Source organism: Salvia miltiorrhiza, chromosome 6, assembly GCF_028751815.1.
Source record: "Salvia miltiorrhiza cultivar Shanhuang (shh) chromosome 6, IMPLAD_Smil_shh, whole genome shotgun sequence".
NCBI lineage: Eukaryota > Viridiplantae > Streptophyta > Magnoliopsida > Lamiales > Lamiaceae > Salvia > Salvia miltiorrhiza.
Genome location: NC_080392.1, coordinates 40,975,267 through 40,991,889, shown reverse-complemented (window position 1 = coordinate 40,991,889; position 16,623 = coordinate 40,975,267). Strand labels below are relative to the sequence as shown.

The following is a 16,623-nucleotide window of genomic DNA, read 5'->3' as shown; positions in this document are numbered from 1 at the left end:
TTTATATATGAGTGAATTCTCTCATTCTCTCATCCTCTCATCCGAACACTCAAAGTGAAAAAACACTCAAACTCATTAGAAATTCTAATATTTTCCAAGTGGTGAAGCTATTATTTGTGAATTCTCTCATCCGAACGTTTAAAGGTATGTCATTTTACGTTTGAAATGTAATTTAAGTTGGTTATTGTTTATTTTCGATGTTTTGTTTGATCCTATATGCTTATGTGAATTATTAGCATATTATAGCATACTATGATTTAAAGCCACGTTTGAAGGAAATACATGTGAATTAGAGCAAATTCTATCATGTTTTAAAGTATTAGTTAGTAATTATTAGTTGCATTTTAGTTCTATACATATATATTGCTACATAACTCATGTTATTATGCTCGAAAATTATGTATCCGCCCGGACAAGTGTCCTTGACAATGTGTCCGGCCGTGTGTAATTATATATCATGTAATACACGGCCGGACACATTTCCTCGGCTACTTCCCCGGGCGGATAGATGGTTTTCGAGTGTATTAACATGTTATATGTTGTATTTTAACATTGTATTCCATTTACATCATATATTTATTTATTTATTATTTTTTCTGTAGATGAATGAATATGGGAGATACTTTGTGGTTAATTATGGAGGTGCCTTCAATGGTTATGAGTACATCGGCGGCTCTTCTAAGAATTTGCATATTTTCGGAGACACAATGGCCAGTACGGTGTACATGATAAATTACCTGATGATGGAGAATTCATTGAGCACTAATTACAGCTTGTATTATTTGACGAAGAGATTAAATGGCAGGGTATACAGTAAAAATATTCTTGCCGGTGACAATGATTTGCTTCAGTTGCTGGCGTCCCAGCCACATTTTCCTGAGATTTATGTTGTCGAAGACGATTACAGTGGAGGAGTGTATGTTCCTTCGTTCGATCTCCCTCAATCTTCCGGGTATGGAGGTGAATCCAGTGCACAATTCGAAGGTGGGGACGGATTGGAAGCAATCCAAAGATATGCTTATTTAGACCTATCAGCCGGAGATTCACCGGCGCAACAAAGTGTTGAACCGTCGGTCACTTGGGGTAATGATCAGTCAACGGGTTGGACTTCATGGGATGAGCCAAATCCGTACCAGTACGATCGCCCAACAACTGATCGTTGTTGGGGTCCAGCTGATGATCAATATACGTACGAGCCTCAGTCTGTGGAGGATGCTGGTAATGTAGATGAAGATTATGTTCCATCGTCTGAAGCCGAGACTGATACAAGCGCCTCTGAAGACTTGTCGGAGCCAGAGAACGTGAGAAGGGCGGGGATTGAATATGCAGGTTGGCAGAATTTGCAGATCGACGAGGATGATGACGAACAGGTTCCTGGAGTAGATGAACTAACTAATTGGTTAGTTCCGGTTATCCCGTTGGACGCCGCAGCGGCAGTTGTGGATATTGAAGATTATCAGCTATTGCCTCGGGAGTTGTCAAAGAATATGTATTTCAATAGCAAAGATGATCTGATCGTTGCAATCGGTCTGTGGAACATGAAGCAGGGCAAGGAATTTTCTGTCAGCAAATCAGACAGCAGACGAGTCTACGTCAAATGCAAGCATTCAGATACGTGCCCCTTCAAGCTCCATGCATCGTCACAAGATGGAGTCATTTGGGGAGTGTATAAGTTCACCAATGAGCACTCATGCGACGGTGAGCTAGGGCGCGTAGCGCGAATAAAGGCCCCCGCAAAAGTCGTCGCAGCATATTTAGCACAGAAGATACACGACGATTGCGAGATCTTGAAGCCGAAGGCCATCCAGCTGGAGCTGCGACGTGAGTTTGGCGTACAGATCAAGTACGATGTTGCATTGCGAGCCCGTAATCGAGCCACTGAGATGGTTTATGGTCGACATGATCAGTCCTTCGAGATGCTGCCCAAGTACTTATACATGTTGAGACAATCCAATCCCGGTTCGAGGGTGGAGTGGGAAGTTGACGATGATGGCCGATTCAAACACTTATTTGTTGCTCTTGCAGCTTCGGCTACCCCTTTCATGTTCAGCTTACGGCCAGTGATTGTCGTCGATGGCACACACTTGAAGGGCAAGAATAGGGGTATTTTGTTTGTTGCAGTGACGAAGGACGGCAACGAGAGTTTGTTCCCACTCGCGTATGGTGTTGGCCCAAAAGAAAACGATGAATCGTGGAGTTATTTCATGTCACGCATTCGACGTGTTTATGGCCAAGCCGATCCACTTTTGATTGTCTCTGATCAGCATATCTCCATTGCCAATGCTATCAGGAATGAGTTACCAAATGCAACCCACGGCCTATGCTACTACCATTTGCAAAATAACCTGAAGCATTACGGTAAGGCAGTGGTCGAGGTGTATCGACAAGCTGCATTTGCGTACGAGAAGTCCGACTTCAATAGGGCTATGAACGCCCTGAAGGTTATGAAGAGAGCCGCGTACGATAAACTAATGGGGATTGGGCCGGAGAAGTGGGCTCGTTCGATGTGTCCTATGCCTGTGCGACGCTACAGTTTTATGACATCAAATGCTGCTGAAGCTTTTAATTCCAGATTGTTGTGGGCAAGAAAACTTCCTATATGCTCGATGTTAGAGGCAATCAGAATTGTTATTGAGAAATGGTTCAGCGAGCGACTAAGGGCTGCACAACAAATCGAGCAAGGCTTGACTGTTGAGGCTGGTAAAAGGGTAGCTATTGAAGTCCAAAAAAGTCGTCGATACACTGCACAAAGGTTGAGTGGCATGAAGTATAAGGTGCAAACTGCTGACAGAAGCTTCAAGGTGGATCTAGAGAAGAAAAAATGCGAATGTCGAGTATTTCAGCTAGACCAACTGCCCTGTTCTCATTCAATCGCTGCAATAAGGTACGATCATGAAATGATTACTGTCGGGTTCATTGAAATGTAAATATGTTCTAATGTTCGTTATATTGATTACTATCGGAGTTTGTTTGTTTTTATAGTGAAGCCGGTGATACGATCGCGGAGTATGTAGACTCGTACTACACGAATGACTTTCTTATCGATACTTACTCTCGCGAAGTTAATAATCTCCCGCCGAGACGCCAGTGGTTGGTTCCCGAGCACATCGCTGAGCAGGTTGTATTACCTCTGATTGTTAAAGGTCAAGCGGGGCGCCCAAAAGAAGGTAGACATCGAGGTGGTGGTGAAGGCACCAGCACACAAGCCGATGAGTCTTCTAGTATCAGGCGTCGTAAACCAAAGAAGTGCAGCATCTGCCATGAAGAAGGACACAGCAAGAGAACGTGCGCTGGCAGGGCGACTGAGCCCAGGGAGTAGTGGGATGTATTCGTGTGTTGTAACAGTTAATGATATTGATTGAATTATCTTATTATTCGATAAGCTGGAATGATTTACAGGAAATAATGCTCGTTGAATAACCAAATAGAAGCACACATTAATGTAACAATATACAAAACTATGCAAAACCAAGTCTAGTGATACGATGTGTCCTAGTTTCACACAACGAAAATATAGATCTAGCAATCTTGGCCCTGTATGCCGCCACGTTGTGGTTACCCCACTCAATGGATGGAGAGCCAGATATCAGTCGTTCTGCATACATGCAGACGAAAGGCCCGCAGCTGACAGAGTCCTGCTGGTGAAACTGAACCTCCGCTGGAGCAAACACCGCCGTCATAAGTGGGTACTTCTCCTTTGCCACTGTCGAATCAATGGATGTGTCGTCTAGCCACCTCGCCAACTGAAGGACAATTGGCAACAATCTCAGTAAAGGCAGTAGTTCACCAACTCGACCATCCTGCTGTCGAGGTGATAGCTTGTGGAATACTGGGTCATAGACCTCGCAAACCAATTCTCCTAACCGGATCCGACATAGGACAAAATGGTGGCCAATTATGACTGGCATGAGAACCTATGACAAACCACAATGAATTGATAAGAAACAACATATAAAGCACAAATGACTAATGACAAATAATTGTTTAACTGATTACCTGTGTGGCATCCATCCATCCTATATGACCAGGAGGAAGTTCATGGCCCTTAACGGCTTTTCCACGTATTTGGCAGAGCCAGTCTATCCGGGGCTGCCAACCATCAGCTACTGCTCCATGCGTCAATATATGATACTCCTCTGGAGTAAACTCACTTCTTGCCCACTTCTCCAATAGAGCGTCCCACTCGCCCTGGAGGTATATCTACAGATCAATAGAAGTAATTAATAATTTATATTAGCACCAATGAAAACATACAAATAATGAAAGTTTACTTACAAACCAATCCGTGTCTAATATGATTGTGTTATTCATATCTACGTCATCCAGTAAATCTGCTGAAGCTCGAAGTCTATTTCTCAAGCTTAAGAAATACAAGTCAATATCCTGCAACAAAGTTAAAATCAATAAGTTAGTAGAAAGTAATTTAACAATGTTAAAATCAATAGATTATTTACCCCAGTTGTGAATTCCTGGCTGACATTATCCACCCGCGCGAAGTCGTCGTACTCTCGCAAACCACCACTTGCCTTGACATAAATCTCACGACCCCTACCCTCTCGACACCTAGCCATCCACTTCTCATAATGGTCACTGCAGACTTGTGTCACTGGACGTGGCATTTGGCTATTAACCCAAGGCGATCGCTGATAGTTAGACGGACGCCTCACCCTCTGACTGCGACGCGGGGGCTCTGCTGGCGGCTGCTCTGCCGGCGGCTGCTCTGCTGGCGGCTGCTCTGCCGGCGGCTGCTCTAGGTGCTGCAGCAGCAGTACCTGTGGCTGCTCTGCCTGTGGCTCAGGCTCCTCCGTCTGAGCCTGTCCTGCCGAACTGGACTGTCCCCACTCATGTGGTGCAATAGAAGTGAGCGGTTCAGCAAAGAATATCGGGGTCTCTGTTCTATACTGCGGCTTCAGGAATGGGGAAGACCAATGAGGGTAGACCTGGGTCGACCAGTCAAAAGTCTGCTCCGCTGGTGTGTAGTCGCCCTGAACAGACTGATTCATGGCCCGCCACTGCTCGTTGTAATCCTGGGTCTCTGGATGGCGTGGTTCCTCACCGCGGGGGTCGTCGTCGCAGGAACGTGAAACGCTTGGCCCTGAAGCGTCGGGCCCTGAAGCACTGGGTGGAGGAGACCGTCGCTGTGGAGGAGACCGTGGCTGGTAATCATCAGGGGACCGTCGCTGGTCATCATCATCAGGGGAGTCGGGCACTCGGAAATGTTTGCTCTTCTTGCACCTATCCTTTTTACCCTTGCTCTTCAGTTTCTCCACGAATTTGCCGAAGGCCTTCTTAATCTCCTGACGGATCGTCTTCTTCACCCACTTACGATCCACCTCACCCTCGCTGGGACTGGATACAGTCCGAGATCCGCTCGACGATGAAGAAGTATGCGGCGCTGGGCGCTTGCCCGGATCTACTGAATGACGAGCCGGCTCGTGGGGTCGAGCATCCCTCACAGGGCGAAAGCCCGGATCTACTGAATGACGAGCCGGCTCGTGCTGTCGATCATCCCTCACAGGGCCCCGGACACTGTGACTGCGAGTCGTACGAGGCTGTCTAGGTACATCATCCTCGTCCCCGCGCTCCTCCACAACACGGGCTCCGGTGCCCTGTGGAAATTGGACACCCCGAGCTAATGGGTTGTCGGGGGGCCTGAAGCTCACCGAGAGTTCGCCCGGTGTCAACGCTGATATGAAGTAGTGACTCGACAGATCGTCAGCATCGGGCTCCAGGGGCATGACACCACCCTAGAAAGCAACAAAGATAATATATTAGAACATAAGTAAAACCAGTAACGGTGTGGAGGATAATCTTAAATAACTGATTACCTGTCCCTCGAATAGATCGCGCAGACCGTGAAGCTTCGGCTTACCCCTGAAAGTCCATCTCAAACACCGAGGGTGCGCTGTCGGATCACCGCTAGATGCTGCGACCATGTGTCCGAAGCCCGGGACGCGCTCCAATGCCCAGACATATAAAGCCCACGAAGGACCGTAGAAGTGATATTTCTCGCCGGTTCCAACATCTGTCGTATAATGGCATAACATCTTATATGAATACGCGCCCCAGGGGAATCTATCAAACGCAGCCAGATCATCCACCAAAACCCAAAGCCACGGCTGTACCCGCGCATCCAACCCAAGAACAAGGGTGTGAGCCACACACACGAGGACAGCACGAAGGTACAGGCTCCCATCCTCATCATCCACTCGACGATCCAAATCGCACACGCGTTTGATGAGCGACTGTATGGTCATGCTTCGCGTACCGCAGAATCGTCGGTATGCCTCCACGCGACTGCAGTCATGCTGTAATGTCGCATCGAACCTCGATCCCCCGAAATTGAGCCCAGTCACTAATGCGTAGTCCGCAGGGGAAAATCTGACTCGTGCTCCGCACAGAAAGAAGCAGATCTCATTTTCTTCTGACACAATCTGCCTCGATACAATCTGGTGTAATGCTTTATTGCTCTTCGCGCCGGGCCTCCAATCAGTGAAATGCCCAAAACATGATGCTCTAAATCTTCCCAATAAATCTGAATTGCACTGTTCGCCGACCACATTTAAAGTTTCAACCAGGTCCAGAAAATGTGAATCCCTATAGTAGGTGCTGATAGCAACCTCCGTCTGGTCTATAGTGTCGCGACGAAGATATGGGACATTCGCCTATTCATTTACAAAATGAATACCATATTAAATTCAGTAAAAAAATTAAAAAATAATACAAATAGGCATAATTAACACATTAAATAACTACAATTTAATCAATACCAACCAATTTAATTAAACTGCAATTTAATACTAAATTCAGTAAAATTCAGTAATATTAAACTGCAATTAAATTCCGCAAAATATTAAAATTCAATAATTCAGTAAAATACTAAAATTCGAGAAAAATAGTCAAATTCAGTAAAATATTAAAATAGTAAATTCAGTAATATTAAACTGCAATTAAATTCAGTAAAATTCAGCAATTTAATATTAAATTCAGTAAAATTCGAGTAATTCAGCAATTTAATATTAAATTCAGTAAAAATTCAGTAAAATATTAAACTGCAATTAATACCAAGCAATTTAATTAAATTCAGTAAAATATTAAAAAACTGCAATTTAATTAATACCAAGAAATAACAGTTTCATTAATTAATAATTCAACAATTATAATTAAATTAAATTCAGTAAAATAGTAATAATTAACGTAAACATACAGATAGACAGAAAAAAGTATTTTATACCTATATAACAACTATCCGGCCGGCGAAGTGTCCGGTAAAATGAATCCGGCCGGGTACATTTCAGATTGAAACTGTCCCGGCCGGACTCATTATTCCGGGCATAGTGCCGGCCGGGTAGTTGTTCTATCGGCATAAAATACTTTAATTTATTAAATCGCACAAAGCCCACATACACAATGCAATTATAATTACTTAAACAAATATTTCAGATTGAAACAAATTCAGTAATACCCAGCAAAACACGATCGGTCCGGCTGGTGAAGTGGCCGGATAAATCGATCCGGCCGTATGTTTCATTTAAATAATGTTCTCGGCCGGATCGATTTATCCGGCCACTTCACCGGCCGGACCGGTCGTGTTTTAGCATACATTATTCTATTCTATTCAATTTCATGAAAATTAAAAATAAATACCTGTGAAGAAGATGCCATGGATGAGTCCGAGTGTGCTTCAATCTTTTGAACTCTCTGTGCTTCAATCTTTTGAACTCTCTCTCTCGGTGGGTAAAAGTGAAGAAGCTCTCGGTGGGTAAAAGTGAAGAAGCCGATAGAGGTGTGTGGTGGAGTAAAAAACCCTAGTATTTTAAAGTAAGTGAACGGACCGATTGTATCGGCTTTATGTCTATCAAAAGGGAATCAAATTTTGAAGAAGGATATTTTTACCTTTATGTATCGGTAACATGCATAATTTTTTTGGGTAACAAGCATGCATTTATTTGGGACGGATATTGAGTATATTTTAAATTTAAAGATATCAATTGATTTACACGATATATATAGTGTTATATAGTACTATATATCAACATTCAAGAATAACACAATATATATATAAATATATATATAAATATATATATATATATATATATATATATATATATATACAAATAATTTCAAAGAATATATGTATTGAAATTAAGATATTAAAGGGAAAAAAAATAAAAAATTTAAGATAGATACACATGGATATATATTATTAGCGTCTTGATTTTTTTTTTTGTTTATGAAATTGAATAAAATAGAATATTTTATGCCTAAATATCATCGATCCGGCCGGTAATTGTCAAGGAAAAATGTATCCGGCCGGGTCATTTGTAAATTGAAATGTACCCGGTCGGATACATTTCTCTGGCCATTTGACCGGCCGGATCGATGATATATCGACATAAAAGTTTGTATTCTATCTATTTGTATCTTTATATTAATTTTTACTATTTTGCTGAATTTGATTTAATATATTGTTTAAGTGTTAATTAGTGTCCGGTCGATATATTTACAATTTAAAGATATGAACAATATATATATATATACAATGTAAAAAAAATTATTGCATGCACTCAATGTAATCATTTCGGTCATTATTGTGCAAAAATGCATTGAAACTCACGAGTGTGTAAGAGTGTGTAAGAAGACCGAAATGATTACATTTGATGTTGACCCACTTAAGGGTTAATTAGTAATTTAGGGCATGGATTGCTTTGCATGATAAGGGTGGGCATTTTTCAAAATATGAATAAGGAGTGGGGCACTTTTGCCTATTAACACATCAAAATTCATCCAAAATCAAATTCATTCATAAATTCAAAATTCAAAGGAAAGCTTCATCAAAATTTGTTCCAGAATCAAATTCATTCCAGAATAAGGCTTCATTCCATAAATTCAAAATTCATTCCAGAACAAAGCTTCATCAAAATTCAAACTTGATCCCTAAATTCAAATGAAAAATTATCACAAAGCTTCAATTCCATAAATCTGGAGAAGAGTGGAGAGAAAGAGGCGGCGCCGCCTTCGCCTTCGCTGGCTCGCTACTGCTACTGCTACGAGGGTGAAGGTGGGAGCGCAGAGGGTGAAGGCGTCTCTTGCTTTCGCCGCACCTTCGCCGGAGAGTGAAGGCAGGAGTGCGGAGGCGACGGCCGCCTTAGGGTTATGCAGTCACCGGAGGGTTGAGGCGAGCGAACCGGTGGACGGCGGAGGCGGTGGGTGGAACCGGCTAGGCTGGAGGGCAGTGAAAGGGAGAGAAAAAGAAAGAGAAAGTAGCCGCTGCTTTCGCCTCACCGTCGAAAGGTTGTGCAGAGGGTGGATGAGGCCTACTGGTGACCGTGGTGGAGAGATGGGAGGCGGATTGAAGCAGTCGAGAGATGGGAGATGGAGGCGGTGGGGTAGATGGAGGCGGTGGCCAGTGGAGTGAGAGAGAAATTAAAGTAGAGAGAGAGTAAAGAATCAAGAGAGAGGGTGAAATTCATTTAGGGTTAGGTAGTGATTTAAATTAGGATGCTGATTAATTTTTTAAACCATGCCTAATTATTTCTAAAAAAGGAAACAGACCATTATTTGTGGGACAACCCAAAGAGGAAAACAGGCCATTATTTATGGGACGGAGGGAGTAGTTTATAAGTTATGTTAGCGGTATTTGTTAATTGTTGAGTGTCCCAAGATAAAATACTAGTACATTTCAAATGAGATTAAAAATAATATGATCTTTAATTTTTTTTATATGCTTATTTAATTTATAAAAAAAAAGTAATACGCTTCAAGTGGGACAGAAGGAATCTTATTAGAGAATCACATGGACTAAGAAAAAGATTTGTTAAGCCTTTATAAATAAAAGTGATAGTTATTATTCAGGAAACTGATCTTAATTATAAGAACACATGATTATAAAGATGTGCCAAATGATATACTCATTTTGAACGATAAAATCTAAAAAATACTCATTTTTTATAAGACATATTAATATATCCATTTCAAATATTTTTACCCTTATGTCGAGCATTAGTGTATTTTGTACCGATGCTCGACTTGTAATCGACAAATGTCGAGCATTAGTGTATTTTCTAAGAATGTTTGATTCATCGACTCACAATGGTTGAGCATGTCGAACATTGGTGTATTTACCACTAATGCTTGACTCGCATAAGTCGAGCATGTCGAGCATTGATATATTATTCACAAATACACTAATGCTCGATGTACTCGACTCACAATGATCGAGCATGTCGAGATGTGTGTATTTATCACTAATGCTCGACATGCATTAGTCGAGCATGTCGATCAAAGTTTGCAATTTCAGCAATTTTTGTGAATTAAGTAAGGATAATTTTGTCATTTCAAGCTTAAAATGAGTAGTTTTTATAGTTTTCTTTTATAATGGGTATTTTTATTTTTATTTTTATATTTGAAAATGGGTAAAAAACAACCATTTACCCTTATTAAAGCAACCATTAACCCTTATTTAAAAATTGATTTAGGTGAACCTTTAAAAATATTTTGTAATCACAAGGAAGAAAAAATCAAATACTCATGATATCAATTCATAAATTTATAAGTTTTATGGTCCTAGTTTATAGTAATACATAAGTTATATAACCATTTTTTTGCTTAAAAGACTAAAAAGCCCTTAATTGACTAAGGTTTTGGTCTCACTTCCTACCCCATAAAATCAAAAATCAAACAAACTCTCTCTCTTCTAATTCCAGCCATTGCCGCTGCCAACTGTCGTGCCCTGGCCTGTCGTCAAACACCGCGAATTAGGGCTCGAAGCCCAGCCGATGTCGAAGTATGCTCTCAGTCGTCATGCCCCGTCGCCACATCCACCGCGAACTAGGGCTCGAAGCCTTGCCCCGCACCTCTCGTCGAAGCCGTTGTCGCCGTTGAAGCCCGCTCGCTGCTGCCAACCTCAAAGCCCACTGCCGCCCGCCCCGCGCCACTCCCATCAAAGTCGTGGCCGCCGTCCTCAAAGTCCGCTGCCGCCATCGAACCTGGTAAGATTTTCTTACAAAGTTTTTCAGTTGGTGCTTCGTTTAGTTATGTGCAGCACATGTAAGATTTTATTCTAGAAGAAAATTGATCTATCTTACAAAATTTTTCAGTTTGGTGCTTCGTTTTTCAAATCGTTTATATTTATCTCTTTAGAATCACGATAATGATGAAATTGAGATTGATATATATAAAAAAAAAAAAACCCTTGAAAGCACAAAGAAGCAGACTAAGGGTCGAGCCTCATTAAAACCTTGCTAAGGTAAACCCCAAGGGAAAACCCTTAACAAGAAAAAGAGTGCTCGTCAAGACAAAACCAAACGAAACGCAGAAGGCTAGAGATCGGGAAGGACCAGTTCGGGAGCGCCGGCCTAACCATTATTCCCAAGCGGCCCCGGTCTCTCCCAAGCTGGAAAAACAAACAAGACAACGTAGCAAAACATAAAACAACACAAAAATTCTCAACCTCCTTATCCACCAAGACACAAACCGCCGATAGCAGCGCATACCCAAGGCAGGAACAACCGAGCCACATACTAAAAAACCTCATGGAAGAAGCATCCAAAGAAGAAAAATAAAATGCCCATAACCTGAACGACGCACCAAGTGTTTGCAAAAATGCCGCCAAGAGAGCACAACCCATAACCCGAAAGCGCCGACACCACCACAGAACAAGAAGTGATCCACCAACTCATGGCTAATCCAGAATGCCAGCGGGCATCTCAACCGCAGCCAAGAAAATAAAGAAAAACCCGAACAAGAAGGCGAGCAGGAGACTCGCCGAAGAAAGACCAAAATCATCGAATACGGACAAAGCTATGACAGGACATATCCCGTGAAGTAGCTTCCTTGATCGCGTCGATGGAGAAGGGCCACCATCCCTCATCCCGATCACTGTTGGCCATAATATCAGCAGCAACATTCCCTTCTCGGAAAATATGCATAACATGGAGTTGGAAATCATTAAGCCGATGAAGAGGGCATTTCCAAAGGGCCATAAAGCGCCAAGGAACGTCCTCCGATTTAGTATCTAAGAGACGGACCACATACGTGGAATCCATCTCTACCCACAATCGAAGCCACCCACATGAATGGGCGATAGAAATAGCAGTAATAATGGCAAGTAACTCAACTTCGAAAGCAAACCCAGTACCTCATTTGACATGAAAGCAACCACGCACATGACTCCATTTGTCTCTAAACCTCCCCCCCCTGCCGCAATAGAGCCAGGAGCTCGGAGCCATCGGTATTAACTTTCATCCAGTCACCGCTAGGAGGCCACCAATACACGTTCATCACCGTAGGGGGCGGAGCATAACGAGAAGTGATTCCACTATTACGAGCGATGAGATAATCACGCCGTGCACTAGTGACATGACCAAGCTTAGAGAAATTCGCCTCTATCTCTCTGAAAGTAACTTTAACAAATTGAAGAATAGTATGATGAAATTTTATTCTCGATCCCACTAACCAAAAATGTAGGCCTCATCAATTATCTTTGTCTGTGCGCTTCAAACACTTTGATTTGTTGTGCTCTAGACTACGACAAACACTATATTTCTTGGGTCGTCGACGTCTTTCGTTTCCTCTATCCCCGTCTAATTCTTCTGGAGGGTCATTCATATTGACGCCACTTATTGGGGTAGGGTTGTGCAAACGCTTCTGTTGTGGCTAGTGTTCTGACACCATCCACATGTGCCTGTCTACGTCTTCTTATTGACTCATCCTTAAATGCAGTCATAACACGACTCATACTCAGACGTTTGGCTTGATGGATGTGAGCTGGCAGTTGGATGATGATTGATGAGATCTTCGAGGAAACATTCCACTCATCGGGATGTGGGATAACTTTAATAGAAGCTGCATAAGTCTCGATTAAGTTGCTTGTTTTGAATAGCCACTAACGAAATCGTTCACATTTAAGCGGACATGCCTGTAACAAAAATATTAATGTCACACAAAGGATAATAAAATTAAATAATTAAAAAACTGAAGAAATAATGACAACTCCTCACCAAACTCACGACATTCGCATGCATAAGACGATTACAGCCGATCTGATCCAATGCCTGAATACAACAACAATGTCTCCATTCACATACTCCGATCCTTGTCAACGACCACTGTGCCGTATAAAAATACGTTGCCACGATGATATCCATGATTAATAAGATTGAAATATACAAATATTTAGCATCAACGAAAAAAAAAGTGAAAATAGTATAGTCTCAGTGGTGTACTCGATGGGGTACTCAACTGTGAACTCGATCGAGTACACCATCGAGTAGTGGTTTCTTGAGCAAAAACGAAAGCTTTTTTCTACGTTTTCTTTCTTCTTTCTTTGCATTCTTTGCATGAGTTTGGTGTATGCATTTGATAGTGTATATTGCTCCAACAACTCTCTTGCAAGAAATTAAATAAAAGGTAGCTTCATTTGTGTTACTTTCACTCAATTTCCATGGTGATTGTGCGGGCACAGTAAGTGAAAGTACAGAGATCATAGAAGAATCAACAGTCACAACCTAATTACATGATAAATCACTAATATTAAGATAAGGATAAGAACCAATTCTTGATATATCATTTTTCAAGTATAAAACCAAGACACTGAGATGAAATGCTGACCTCCTTCAACAAAGACAATGAATCATTGCTAACTTCTGATGCCTTGAGTAAATTTTCACCATTTACCAGCCAGATCTTCACACTGTAGCATAAAGAGGGGGAAAAAATAATCATGTCAATAATTCCTCGTGCATTTATGATAAACTTACTATGTTAGTTACTATGTAAAACTATAATTAAAACTGTTAGAATTAAAAAAAAATACATAATAGATCATCTTATTTTTTGCAAAGAGAGACTCAATAAGGCTATCCATGTAGAGGTCACATGGTGTTATTTAGATGCAATCAAAATTCTACTTATTTTAGAGGTCAGCCAACAAATGGTTATATACAAATTACGCACCTACCATCAGAACTTCCAGTAGCCAATGCAAACTGGGCTTTTGAAACATTAGACCCATATCCAACCCAACTAATTGCGGTAATCCAACTATCATGTGCCTTTACAAGGCCAACAAGTGAAACCTCACCTGAGTGCCCAGCATTATCACTAGAATAGCACTCGGGTGCACGAACTCTCCACAATGAAATTCTACCGCACTTTCCACCAACAACAAGAATAGAGCAGCAGTTAGAAGAGCTAGAAGGTAAACCAACATCGTTCCCAGATGTCTCCAGAATTGGAGACCAAGCAACAATAAGTGACATTAGCATTTCATTGCGAGAAGCGTACTGCTGTGCAGATATTAATGGGAGACATTCTTCAGTCACTTCCTCCGAAGGCTTCCCTTCATAGAATGAGACAGGAACAATTTGCCAAGTGTTATTCTCTCCTAAATTTCCATGGTCTTCTGTTACTATCTGATAAAAGATTTTAGGAGAAACATTAGTGTTAATGAATTTGAAGAGTAAAGGACAAAAAGATATTGAGAATGCCCAATTAGAAAATAAACAAGCAGCACAAAGTGGCTGATTCAAGGTGGATAATGAGTACATGAGAACTGTTTATAGGGAATCAGAAAGTCAATGAAGAGATCACATTACATCAGCTGCTTTTTGTCTTCTATGTTTGTGACTCTTTCTAAAAAATGTACCATAAGTACATTTATGATCTGCAGTATCTTGTCTTGGTATAACCTGAATAAGAGGAAGCAAAAATAAAATAAGTAGTAATGGAGAATGTATAGTATGCAATGAAGAAATGACCTGTATACCATAGATGAAAGCAATAGTAACCACTCACATCAGAACCCTCTGAAGGTACAATTTGACACTCTCCGAAATTGGTGTTCTTGTAGTAATTATATAGCACTTCAGATATGTTCACAACCTTCAGAAACCAGAGAGGTACAAAACTAAAATAAGTCAACATTTTAGAGAAACTAATCCTAGTTTTATCATATGAGCTACAGAAAATAACATTTTAGTGTTAGGGATTTCTCAAATAGTGTTGATCAAAGAGAGATTGTAAATAGAAGGTTCGCTATTTACATACCTCTACCCACTCCAGATAACAATGTGGACGGCGATAAACCTTCACATGCCCACTAGTGGTGCAAACAACAAGTAAACAACTGCCTCATTGAATTAGGGGGGAGGGGGGGCTCACGATGATTAGCTCTATGGATGCAGACTTAAGATGCCACAATCATAAAATCACTCAAAGATGAAACAGTTCATAGTAGTACCCAGCATTGCTAGCAAGACCTGCAGGAGACCAAGAAATCGACCGAGTACAAGGACGAGTTTCCCGCAATAAATGATAAGGAAGCAAACACCCATTTAGCAAATCCGCACCTATGTTCAAACCAACAAAAAAACAAGAGTTAAAGAAAAATGTACAGCTGAGACCACTAGAAACCACAATCCTTCCTACATCTATTAAAACACGATTAGACTCAGCTTAATAACTCAGCATACCTCTGCCATCATCATTAATCTTCCCAGTGGGAAAGCGCTTGCTTGATGGAACGACAATCACACCTCGAACTTTAGGATTATGAGGATTCTAAACAAACAAATAATGCAATTGATCAGCTATTAACCAACCAACTGAAAATTGAGCAGATAAACCATGCAACAGCAAATTCAAACAGCACAAAAAGCAGCACCACCGGAAATTGCACAACTTTACCAAAATTATAACAGCAGTGCCGCACGCCACCACCACCAAATTTTCTTCGGACCAGATGACGGCGTTGGGGTAAATAGTCCGCAATGTGAAGACGGCAGATTGGAAGCAGGCCATAGTACAATGGAGAGTTAAACAGTCATTTTTTTTTTGTATTTATTCAATTGAACAATAACAGATTCGCGATGGCGGCAAAAAAAAAAGGAATACTTATCACCTTCTCTTTGCTGCGGTGCGGTTTCGATCTGTGCGAGTGGTCTGCAACCTATATAAAGCGAGGCGAGAGGGTTTTAGTTTTCGCTGTGGGCTCAAATTTACATACACTAAAATTAAGAGGTGGTAACGTAAATATAAGATTTAAAGGACTATGCTTTATTAAAAAAAAAAATAGATTTAAAGGACTATGCTGTTAATTAATCTATATACTAGCAAGCTAAAAATAATTCATCTTTGAGAATTGCAGACGACACTTTTCAAATTCAACAGCTGTTCGGCAATTATATAATCAACACAAAATACATCGATTAAAGCTCGGAGAAGAGATCTTACAGGAAGAATTAGGGCTCAGAATTTAGTTGGGTTGGTGAATTAGGCTTCTACGCGCGCTGTCTTTGATAGTAGCTCGGCGAGTCAGCGACTTCGAGTTCGTCAGTTTTCTGGTCGTCTTCTCATTCGATGAGCTTTAAACGTGATGGGCCGGGCCGATTACAAATTGGAAGCTATATGGGCTCGGGCTTTTGAGGGCTGAAGTCTATTGAGAATGACCCGTACAAATTTTTACTACCAACTTTTTTGTGTGTCCCAATTTTTTTTTGACGGTCTATTCAGCAAATTTCTAGTTCTTTTCAATAAAAAAGAGAAAATAACTCATTTTTATAAAAAAGTCTTTGTGTCACATAAATAATTTCATCTGATTGCTTAAGAAATTTCGCACATTTC

The 16,623-nt window shown here is 41.2% G+C and overlaps 3 protein-coding genes across 9 annotated transcripts; 1 reads left to right on the top strand and 2 right to left on the bottom strand.

Moving 5' to 3' along the window:
- The first annotated feature begins 838 nt into the window (after positions 1-838).
- Positions 839-3,320, top strand: LOC130989569 (uncharacterized). Its single transcript, XM_057913543.1, has 2 exons — positions 839-2,884; positions 2,983-3,320. The coding sequence occupies exons 1-2, from the start codon at positions 1,488-1,490 to the stop codon at positions 3,317-3,319; spliced, it is 1,734 nt and encodes a 577-aa protein (XP_057769526.1). The 5' UTR covers positions 839-1,487; the 3' UTR covers position 3,320.
- Positions 3,321-3,349: 29 nt separating this feature from the next.
- LOC130990925 (uncharacterized) lies at positions 3,350-10,983 on the bottom strand. Its single transcript, XM_057915151.1, has 6 exons — positions 10,906-10,983; positions 5,829-6,665; positions 4,455-5,747; positions 4,276-4,383; positions 3,997-4,200; positions 3,350-3,914 (listed from the first exon to the last, which is right to left on the bottom strand). The coding sequence occupies exons 1-6, from the start codon at positions 10,981-10,983 to the stop codon at positions 3,459-3,461; spliced, it is 2,976 nt and encodes a 991-aa protein (XP_057771134.1). The 3' UTR covers positions 3,350-3,458.
- Positions 10,984-11,153: 170 nt separating this feature from the next.
- On the bottom strand, positions 11,154-16,391 carry LOC130989567 (uncharacterized). 7 transcript variants are annotated; one of them, XM_057913540.1, is made up of 11 exons: positions 16,234-16,391; positions 15,688-15,949; positions 15,474-15,561; positions 15,242-15,350; positions 15,049-15,127; positions 14,797-14,883; positions 14,598-14,690; positions 13,957-14,414; positions 13,612-13,693; positions 13,002-13,109; positions 11,154-12,919 (listed from the first exon to the last, which is right to left on the bottom strand). In XM_057913540.1, exons 2-11 carry the CDS (start codon positions 15,799-15,801, stop codon positions 12,887-12,889), a joined length of 1,251 nt encoding a protein of 416 aa, XP_057769523.1. In that variant the 5' UTR covers positions 15,802-15,949; positions 16,234-16,391; the 3' UTR covers positions 11,154-12,886. The 7 variants fall into 7 exon arrangements, 4 of the variants coding, with proteins under 4 accessions (XP_057769523.1, XP_057769524.1, XP_057769521.1 ...); XM_057913541.1 differs by having other exon boundaries at positions 15,049-15,100; XM_057913538.1 differs by lacking the exons at positions 11,154-12,919; positions 13,002-13,109 and adding an exon at positions 13,224-13,508.
- Between the last annotated feature and the right edge of the window lie 232 nt (positions 16,392-16,623).